A 10,990-nucleotide genomic window follows, 5' to 3' on the forward strand; every position below is an offset into this window, starting at 1 on the left:
ATACTATACTATACTATATATATAACTTATATATTTAAGGTTAACAAAACTAAATTAACATGTTAAATAATTAAACATATAAGCTACTCTGTCAACCAATTCAAGAAAAAACACTGAGAAAATAAAGAATAAATAAAAATAAAATAAACAGTTAACATCAACTATAAAAACTTCAAGCCTTTTTGCATTATATACCAGGGAAATATTGGTGCATATCGGATGAAATATACGCCGATACCAAATTCAGTGACTTATTCAGAACTTCAGGTGACAAGGCGAGGAATATATTCAAATATATTGTGTTGTAATTCATCTCCAATGCATGCTGCACAGCTCTTCTGCCAACAGCGTTTAGGGTCTCTCCCTCTCCTCAGGCAGTCAGTAGGTGTGGCAGGTGGGGCACGTTTGACCTTCTCTCTCACTCTTTCTCTCCGGATCTCTGGATTAGGGTGTTTCTGTATCTTGTATGCAAATAGTTTGTTTGAGCTTGTAAATATTTAAGTACTTAATTTGATCTTCTCCCTCCCTTTGTAAAACTCAAATATATGATGTCCCTGTAGTGAGTTTGTGATTATTTGGCTAAATAATAAAAATGTGTGTACGTATATTTCCACTGCTCCAAGAATCCAGAATTCCAAGTTTCTATTTGTATTATAGTTTGCAGTGATGCATTTATTGATCAAACAGTGACTAAAGGAATAATGAAAACACCTAGGCTGAATATATGTATAAGTGCAGGAAACAACTAGCACAACTTCTGTTATTAAACTATATTCATTATGTAAAATAAAAAAAAGAACCTCAATTTAGGACAATGGTTGTTGAGTTTGGGACAGATGATAGTAGAATTCAGGACAGTTGTGGGACACTCAGAAAAACATAATTTTGAGCCTTGATCACAAATGATCAGAACGTGATCCATTAGTTCAGAAAGAATTTGGAAAGTCTAGAGGAGCTGTATGATCACATTATTTTATCCAATTCATGCCCTGGTAGCTCACCTACCGCTCCTTCCTGTAGTGGCCATGGGTTTGAATCCAACTCCAGAGTAGTAAAGTAATCTTATTCATAGCATGTATCTGTGTGTGTTTGTACCTTGTCAAGTGCAGCCTGCACAATGGTCTCGCTCTCAGCATCAAGTGCAGATGTGGCTTCGTCCAGCAGAAGGATTTTGGGGTTGCGGACCAGAGCTCGAGCAATCGCAATCCTCTGCTTCTGTCCTCCGCTCATCTGAGTCCCTCGGTCTCCAACCAGCGTCTCAAACTTCTGCTCAGTGATAAGAGTCTCACAATTAGCAAGTGGAAGACAGAGATCTTGATAAGCACAGAGGACAGGAGGTCATAAATGCATTCGTACATCGGGAAGGTTCATGATGAAGTCGTAAGCATTAGCCTCCTTAGTAGCTTGTTCGATCTCCTTCTGCGTCACGTCAGGACGGCCGTATCTGATGTTCTCAGCGATGGTGGTGGCAAAGAGGATGGGCTCCTGACTCACCACTCCAATCATCTCTCTCAGGTAGCGGATGTTAAGAGAACGGATGTCGTGACCGTCAATAAATACCTTAAAAGTGGGAGACAAACAGACACAGCATTTAATTAAATCTTAACACAGCCATATATATTTGAAACAGTATCTCCTCTCTCCTGTTGTTAAAAGAATAGAGTGACCATTTGGGAAACACCCTTATTTGTTTTCTTGCCAAGAGTTGGATGATAAGATCGATACCACTCTAATGTCTGTGTGATAAATAATAATAATAGATTAAGAAACCACTGCCAGTTAGCTTAGCTTAGCACAAAGACTGGAAACAGAAGGAAACAATTAGTCTGGTCCTGCCAAAAGGTAACAAAGTCAGCCTACCAGCGACGCTGAAGCGCACTAACTAGCACATTGCAGCTGGTTGCCTGGCAACCTCACAGTGATCACAAGCACTTGCTAGCTGTCTTCCTCTGATTTCCATCTTTATGCTAAGCTAAGCTAACCATCTCCTGGCTGTAGTTTCTTATTTACCGGACAGACATGAGAGGTTCAATCTTCTCTTCTATCTCTGGGCAAGAAAACAAAGTGTATTTTCCAAAATATGAAACATAGATCAGTCTTTCATTGAGAAAACACGATTTGAAGCATACGAGGTGCAGTAAGTCTTTTAGCGTATTTTAGTATCCAGATGTACTTCATTGTGTCTAATGTGTCTGTATACTGTAAGGCATCATACCGATGTCGTTGCATTTTCCATTTACGACAATTTCTGATGATCTTTCACACAGCACACTGTAGTGTCATCAGAGCATGCAGACTTGATATTCACAGTTTAAGCAGGAAACTCCAAGTTGATTTTCATTTTGTTGGAAAAAGAATGAAAACCAATAGAAGAGAACTAACCAGCTGTGACACAGTGTATACATGACTTACAGTAAATGGGAACAAACAAAAAAAACATGTAAGATTAAATAAATCAACTAATGAGAAGATATCTTATATCTTTTAAATCCTAAAACTACTCTTTAATACTAGTGGATATGACAACAAATACTGAAGTAATCCTTTGAATGAAGTTACTTACAGATCCTTCCTGAGGATCGTAGAACCTTTGCAGCAGCTGGATCGTGGTGCTTTTACCACAGCCGCTGCTACCCACCAAGGCAATGGTCTGTCCACTTTTCACGCTCAGACACAAGTTATTTAATATCTAAAAGTGATAGGAATGTGAGTTATGAGATACAGTTTGAAGTAATATAATAGAGATATATATTGTTCAGTAAACAGAATCAATGGGGAACATACTTTGACATCTGGCCTTGCAGGATAGTTGAAGTGGATGTCCTTGAACTCTATGTCTCCACTGATAGAGTCAGGCTTGAAACCGGCCTCTGAAAAGCTGTCGATGCTTGGTTTCTGTTGAGATAAGAGTGGACAACTTTATAACTTTATAAAAAAATAACAACTGAGCCTTGTTCTGGTTTGGCCACAGTTGGATGAAGAACCTGATTCTTATCATAACCTCAAACAGACAATAGGAGGAAGGCTGTAACCCTCAAGGTTAGTGTGAGGGTATTTAAAAAGGCTAATGTTTATTTCCATAGCTCTCTCTGTTTTCACAGCCCCTCTCTGTGTGGTTAAATACACAAATCGCTACTCTCTCTTCTCTTGCTGCTGACAAAGTTTGAGGTCCGTGTTGTTGGAGGATTTGAGACTGTTTTATGTCGCTCTTGGAGGCCTCACCCTTTGGTATTTCAGTCTAGAGAGTAAGGTTATCCATAAAGCACCTTAAGACAGATAAGACATCATAATGTGCTTTACAATAAAAGACAAAGGGGAGGTATAAAATGTTAAAGCAAGGTGTCCACAGATATTAAAGCTGCAGTAGGCATCTCATATCACTCCGCTGAGCCTCTCCCACCAAACCAACAAGTTCAAACAAAAACTGAATAATGATGGTGTACTGATTCATTAAAATCTGTTTTGTTCTCCGAATTGTTCAGTGCTCTGTCCGCGTACTAGTCCCACCCAGTGAATTGAAACACGGCTTTATGTTCACTTCAGCTCGCTAAGAACGGTCGTTCATAAAGGATAAACCAGTGAACTGAGAATTTAGTTGGAGCATCTGTGTATCAGTGTGTTCATGTTCACTGTGCAGAACAGTGCCATTGTATATGTGTGTGTGGGTGCACATGTGTGGTAAAGCTGTTCCTACCTTAATATGTACAGCATGTATATTTTTGCAAGCAGCCCTTATTTTTTACCTAATTATTAAATAAAATATTTGGTACTACTTACTACTTCCAGACTTCAGGACAAGAGAGGGAGGAAGAGGGAGTGACTCACAACACAATCTCTTTGTGTCGTATGTGAGTCGGTGTATCACTGCCTGTTCACTTGCTACTGTCTGGTTTGGTCAAAATAAATCCTTATTTCACTGATGAGAAAGCTGATCGATGACAAAACGTTTCAAACACTCTCCTCAGTGGCACACAAATAGACTTACATACATTAAAATGCACATGCGGGATAAAAACACAGGCAAAGGAAGTGTGACTTCCTTATCTGCTCAGAACACCATCACTCAACTACATAGCAAATTGTTGTTTGCTGTTATATTAATGTTTTAAATATAGATTATATAACCTTTAAGTCCAATTGGCGGGAGAAACAAAGTTTCAGTTTTGGAGCATAGAAAAACCAAAAAGCCCCGAGAAGAGATTTCATACTTTTTCAGTTTTGCTTGAGGCTGTGTGCATGCTAATTTGTGTTCATGTGTAAACAGATGCTACTCAACCAGTAGTTTGTAGAGTATAGTATTCTATATCTTTGCTTGTAAACTAATTTGAACGTGTGCAGTCATAATGACGGGCTAACAGGCCTGGCCAGTCCGCCTGAAATTACCCTATAAGACCTCCAGTTAAACACACCTGCTATGCTGCGTGTTTCTGAAGCTATTTGGACCATTTAAAATGTAACTGTTCTGTTAGTTCCATGACAGTATATAGTGGTACTATATCTGAAAATACTTTTAACCTCACAGTACATTCACAGTAAGTTCAGGAAAGGGAGAGCCACAGCTGTGCAATATCAACCAAGTGACCTGCAATCTTCATTCAAACAGCAGGTGCTCCAATTAGAGCAAAATCCAACATCTCATTACTGACTCCAAGTTTTATCAAAGCGGCCTCCCAGAGTGCCCGAGTACAGAGGTGCATGTTCAGTAATACAAACTGACAACTATCCAGCGGCAAAAAGATGAATAAAAATCTTTTGACATGTGTGCTTTGCAGGGAAAAGAATTGTTGCATTCCTTACATGATCAATAATGCTGTACACTTTATGTGCAGCTCCCCGGGCGCTGGCAAAGGTCTGGATGTTGGGAGAAGTCTGTCCCACAGTGAATGCTCCAATAAGCACCACAAAGAACACCTTAAGACACACACACAAATCCGTGTTAGCTGCACCAACCCTCTTTTTTAGAGTCTCTCTTATGCTTAAAGGCAAAAAATAATTACAAATTATATCATAATGTGTCTACTCACGGTGAGTAGAGTCCCAACAGTGTACTCTTTACTCAGGATGAGCGTACTCCCGTACCAGAAGGCCAGAGCATAGGATATGTAGATCATCATGAAAGTGAAGCCCATGGCGATGTTAGCAGACATCGCCTTCTTTACGCCCATGTTTTTAGCATCCTCCAAGTTCTTGTTATATCTGCAACAGGCACACAGATACAAGCAAAGTTAGGGTTAAATATGAATTAGATTCCAACGACAATGGGTCCTTTGGCATCAACAAATATCACATCAGTAGAAAACACTAATCCAATTCTGTGGGATTTTTATTGGTTTTATCTAGTTACAGCCTTTTGGGGCCTTTTTCCTCTGTCTTTGATCACTTTATAGCCCAATATTTATTTGCCCTGCAGAGATGTTTTGCTTTGCTAAACATAAAATAAGCACATTTGGTCTCATAACTTCCTGTCAGATTAGTACAACAGAAAAAGCTATCAAGGTAAATGACCTAAAGCACCTACAAACTACTGATAATTTCACCTCAACCACAGTATACTAACTATTAACCATCAATCTTATTTGGTTTTAAATATGTCTTTTAAAAATTCTGCTTTCTTTTAAATATAATTTTTATTTGATTATGATCATGATTATTATTATTATTATTATTATTATTATTATTATGATAACCACGGTTCTATGAATGTCTTTAACTCAAACACTGAATATTTTCCACACAGTTGAGCGATATATAACAAACTGTACACACCTGTTGATCTCTTTGTCCTGACCACTGAAGGCAAACACCGTCCTAATAGCCGAGAGCACCTCTTCCGCCACAGCTCCAGCTTTGGCATATGCAGTCTGCTCTTTACTAGTGAAAGTGGCCAGCACCTATTCAAGTAGATGACATAATGTCAAAAAGAATACCTGCGCAGGGCTTTGAGGAACGGTGGACAAGGAGAACTCAAACGTTCAAAGAGGAACATAAAGACTACAGAGGGATGCTTACCTTACTGTAAAGTGCAGCTGAAATGCCCAGCAGAGGGCTCACAGACAGGATGACGAGAGTGAGTTTCCAGCCTTTGCTGAAGCCGATGATAAAGGATGCAAGAAAGGTGGTGAAGGCCTGGATCAGCATCCCGGTCTTGTCACCAATACCCTCCTGAATCTTATAGACGTCACTGCGCATGCAAATATAAACAACATGTCCACCAATGTCAGATCTTTAGAGTACCTCAGCATGTATGTGTTACCAATGAAACGAAAACTGTTTTGCTGTGCAACTTTATTAATCCTGATTTTAATGTAACTTCAGATAAAGTGTTATATTATACCTGATTCATATTATTCAGCAACAATTTTGATAGTTGTCTATGTAATTCTTTAAAGAAAACAAGCAAAAAATTCACTAGTTCCAGCTTCTTAATTGTCAATAATGGCTGTTTTTCATAGACTTCTATGATGGTAAATTGAAGTTTTGGACTGTTAGCTGGACAAAACAAGCAATTAAAAATGTGATCTTGGGCTCTGGGAAATTATTATGGCCATTTTTCATTATTTGCAGACATTATATAGACCAAATGATTAATAAAATATTTGATATCTGCACATTTTTAAACAAATTGTTAGTTGCGGCCCTACAGTAACATGGCTGCAGACATTTAAAGAAGGGCTGATGCAGGTCAGCTACACCTCAGGATTACACTACCAGAAATATCAACTAGTGTGTGTGGTTTCTCTGTTACCCACTCTGTGAGACGTGTGTTGAGCTCTCCTGTCTCGTTGACATCAAACCAGCCGATTTCTTGCTGCATGATGCAGTGGAAAAACAATCTGCGGATGCGTTTGACCTGGCGCCCGGCTGCCAGGGTCCAGAAGGCCACCTGCATGTAGGCTGCCACCAGCACCATGGCCCCCATGATGGAGTAGTAGATGGCAAAGCTGGAAGAAAAGAAGTATCGCGACACATATGACTTGAAGTTGAGTTGAATACGATGATAGATGGTTCAAAGTAAATTATTAATGCAACTATTGCAACTGAAATTTTAGATTTTAAGTTCCCTGGGCTTAAACATTTTTAGACATATTTTAATCTGTTTATGTTGATGACTTACCCCTCCATGTCCTCTTGTAAGGTGCTGTTTCTCGTGAGGTTGGCAAAATCTGAAAACACACGGTAACAAAAGACATTGTTATAAAGGTGTTATACAAACTGCTTCTTAATGATCTATTTCAGGTAATTACGTGTGCCTGTGACTGTAACTGAAAACTCACTGGGGTTGTTCCTGCTGATGTGGGAATACCTGGCGTTACTTATGAAGCTGTCTGTCATGTCTCCAAACACAACACACATGAGAGGAAGCACTACTCCGTTGACCATGGCCATCACTGTCCCAACCAGGATCAGCAGAATGTCCCAGCCGTTCGCAAACCTGAACTACACTCACATAAAAGAGACAAAGATCAAACAGAGAACAGCAGATATCAGTACATGCAGGTCGTGGATGCTTATGATTGTCTGGATGGGAAAACATTTTTTTAATCGCGCAATCAGAACAGGGAAAAAGCTTAAAGTCTAAGAAGCTATTATATTCTCACAGCAGGGGATTGGCGGGGTCCACCCAAACAACAGGAGGATGTGCTGCACTCCCATCCTCTCTCCCTGCTTCCCCTCTTACCTCACACACTGACACACACACACACCCCTTGCGGTTATGTTTGTAAGATTACACCACTTCTAGACGTCTTACAACCTCAGTTTTGACCTTTTAACCTCAGGTTAATCTCATAAACAGCTTTTCCTGGTTAGTCAGGGTTCCCACTCTTTTTAAGAAATAATTTTAGTATCCAGGACAGCACTTATAACGGTGGTCTTTATTTAAGAGACACTTTCCCACTTGGTTGCTTTCACCACAGTCGATTTTTCCACTTTCTGCAATCGACTACAGTTTTCCTCTAATCGTAACATTAATTTGGCCCCAACACAGGCTAAAATACAATTAAATTACACAGGACAAAACTGATTATTTCCATTATTTTTGGTCATTTTAATCAATTTCAAGGTGTTTCCATGACTGAAAAACTTTCCAGGTTATTCAAGACATGTGGGAACCCTGTTAGAGCCCCCCCCCCCACACACACACACACCTTGCTGTTCTGCTTATAAGATTAAAATCACTTTGCCTCGCGAGTGCTCTTTTATTTTAGGAAAGTAGAAAGTGAAAAATAAAGCTACATCAACGGCTTGAAAAGCTTAATAACACCTGATTCTGACAGAAAGAGATCACAGTGTGATAACTGATCTTACCAGATCAATGGGGCCCACCTGGGGAACCTTTGCTGGTTTTTCTTCCTTCTTCTTTTCATCATAGTCACTGGAGGAGTTATAAATAAAAAAAAATAAAGTGTGAGAATAACGCAGTGAGGTTTATATGAACTACTTCTGTTTTTAAAATCATTACACTTGTACACTACACACCGATTAGAGAAAGAGATCATTTACTACCTTAAATCTCCATTTTTTGGACGTTTGGCTGCGGCCAACATTTCCGTCTCTCCGTTCGCCTCCATGTCTGGGTCCTGTTAGAGGAACAACCTGTTTACAGCTCAGTCCAAACAATTTATATTATCCTCAATGAACTAAAAAAAACAACAACATCAAATCCCGAAGAGCAGTTTAGGACTCAAAGTGTATCATAAAACTGTATCATATACGTTATGAAACACTCTGGCAGGGGTATCAAATAAAAGTAGAATAAAATAGAAAGATTCAAACCTAGGTTGACTACTGTTTGTCCGCCGTTGTCGCCCCAGGCCCCGCTCAGTGCTCGGGTCTATTTTTGACAGAGGTGGTGATCATCTGCACGCCTGGACCAAAGGCTGTCCCGTCCTTCCTCCCCCTCCTCCCCCTCCTCCCGCTCCGCCTCTCTCCCCTCCGCCTCACGTGGCTTTATAGCAGTTGTACTAAAGATCTCCGCCCGCTTCCCTCCTCAGAAAAATAAACAACAGATTTGTCTCATTTGTGGCTCATTCATTCATCATTGGCTTTTTTCTTCTTCTTTTCTCCCTGTGTTTGAGTCTCCGGATCAGCTGAACCAGGCTTTATATCATCAGGCAGGGGTGTGGCTCAGGATTGTGGGTACAATATATGCATATATAATACACAGAGAGAGATTAAAAGGAAACTCCTGAATCAGTGAGTGGAGAAACATAATGTGCAAAATGCTTCCACAATTTGATTAAGCAATTAACATCCAGTCAGGCTCTGTGGAGAGACTGTATCAGCAAGAGCAGTCTGTTGACAATCATAAAGAGGGGTAATATAATACCCCTCATTACAAAGATGGATGCATGTATGAGAGTTCAGTGCAACCATAGGCTCTACAGAGATATAGAAAAAGGTGATATGTCAGATGAGTCATCTGTATCTGAATGTTTGACCCCTACAGCTTGGTTTGAGTCCACTTGTCCTCTTAGAGGGGAGGGGTCACTTCAAATCAATACAGAGTTGTTCTGAGTGATCACCTTTATCCAGAGATGAAACATTTTCTATCCTGATGGGAGCGGTCTCTTCCAGGATGAGCCAGCAGAAATACAACCACCACAGTGCCAACACACAAGTCACACAAAAAACATGGAATTACATAATGTTATAAGTTAAAAGGCCAATAGCAGCAGGGACACATGGATTATTTAATTTATTTGCTCTACATTTTAGCAGATTATATATCGGTCAACAAGGATTGCCCCCACTGTATGAAAATTATGTGAATCGTACACAAAGACCTTCGTGCTCACCAGATCTTAACTCAATTGAACGCCTGTGGGAGATTTCAGACCGATATAGAAGAATGTGTTCATCCCTCCAAATCAGTACCATGGTGCATTGTGGGTGTTCTGGTCTTCCAGTACCCCTCACTGAATAAATATCTGATTTATTAATTCTGTTAAAAAACTGAAATAGTTTGGTTGGTTATGTGCCTCACATCTTCACAGAGACAACAAGAGGTTAGCTGTTCTCATGTGTCTAATTTATGCTAAGCTAAGCTAATTGGCTGCTGACTTAGCGGACACATAAAAAAGTGGTATTGATCTACTCTTCTAACTATTGGCAAGAAAACAAAGAATATTTGAGTGAATATTTAAATGTCAATCTATTGTTGAAATTAACTCAGGACCCGCTGGAGCCTTTCTTAAAAAGAGGATAACAGAAAAAGCTAATTAATAGACAGGCTGCTAATGTACAGTATAGCTTTGTCCCACAATTTATGGCATAAAAAGTCCAATAAACATTAACCAATCCATTGTTTTATTCAAGAAAACGTTTTTATTTTTTATTTAATTTGTTTTACAAATGTTATGTTAGTATATGATCATTGTGTGGTATTGCTGTTTCCTATAGGGTATTCTGTGCACTACTTGGGACTAACATTGCCACAGGGTCCAACTTATTATCACTGTAATAAACTCTTGGGTCTTTAATTTAGTGATTTATCTAAAATGGTTATTTCAGTCTAACCTTTAAAAGCTGAGATGATTCACAAACTCAAACTTTGTGTATATTTGCAGACATTACCATGTAGCTCACTGACCCTTCTTTCCTGTTGTTAGAGTAAATATTTCTTCTGGCGTAGTCATCTACACGTTTGACCTGTTTCTGCAGGTACTACTCTACATACATACACCTGTGCTTGATACAACATGGATAAATAAATAGCATAAATAGTATATTTACTTTGCTTTTTTCCCCTTTTTTATGTATTTTATCTCCATAAATTGTCAAAGGGGATGTGACAAGAACAGAGTCCACATGAGTTGTATGTATGTAACAAACAAACAAACAAACAAACAAACAAACAAACACACTAGCAAACTTACGAATGTAAATAATTCAAACTGGACTCCCCAAAGCAAACAAATAGGATATGGAAATCAGTAGTAAAAGCAAAGCATGGAGATGTGAGGTCTGGGTTGTGGAGGTGTTGAATGAA

The 10,990-nt window shown here is 39.3% G+C and overlaps 1 protein-coding gene across 1 annotated transcript in view; it reads right to left on the minus strand.

Annotated features, from left to right (window-relative positions):
* Nucleotides 1–8,894, minus strand: part of abcb4 (ATP-binding cassette, sub-family B (MDR/TAP), member 4) — a 19,947-nt gene extending 11,053 nt beyond the window's left edge. The window contains exons 1-14 of the mRNA XM_035671855.1: nucleotides 8,776–8,894; nucleotides 8,506–8,579; nucleotides 8,308–8,374; nucleotides 7,275–7,437; nucleotides 7,115–7,163; nucleotides 6,750–6,941; nucleotides 6,010–6,181; nucleotides 5,767–5,891; nucleotides 5,025–5,196; nucleotides 4,798–4,911; nucleotides 2,785–2,895; nucleotides 2,564–2,689; nucleotides 1,357–1,560; nucleotides 1,096–1,266 (exon numbers count right to left, since the gene is read on the minus strand). Coding sequence (XP_035527748.1) covers nucleotides 1,096–1,266; nucleotides 1,357–1,560; nucleotides 2,564–2,689; nucleotides 2,785–2,895; nucleotides 4,798–4,911; nucleotides 5,025–5,196; nucleotides 5,767–5,891; nucleotides 6,010–6,181; nucleotides 6,750–6,941; nucleotides 7,115–7,163; nucleotides 7,275–7,437; nucleotides 8,308–8,374; nucleotides 8,506–8,570 — 1,731 coding nt within the window. The 5' untranslated portion in view covers nucleotides 8,571–8,579; nucleotides 8,776–8,894. The remainder of the gene's footprint in view (nucleotides 1–1,095; nucleotides 1,267–1,356; nucleotides 1,561–2,563; nucleotides 2,690–2,784; nucleotides 2,896–4,797; nucleotides 4,912–5,024; nucleotides 5,197–5,766; nucleotides 5,892–6,009; nucleotides 6,182–6,749; nucleotides 6,942–7,114; nucleotides 7,164–7,274; nucleotides 7,438–8,307; nucleotides 8,375–8,505; nucleotides 8,580–8,775) is intronic.
* Nucleotides 8,895–10,990: the final 2,096 nt, after the last annotated feature.

Source organism: Morone saxatilis, unplaced genomic scaffold (genome assembly GCF_004916995.1).
Source record: "Morone saxatilis isolate NCDOM2014 unplaced genomic scaffold, NCSU_SB_2.0 Contig24, whole genome shotgun sequence".
NCBI classification, from domain to species: Eukaryota; Metazoa; Chordata; class Actinopteri; family Moronidae; genus Morone; species Morone saxatilis.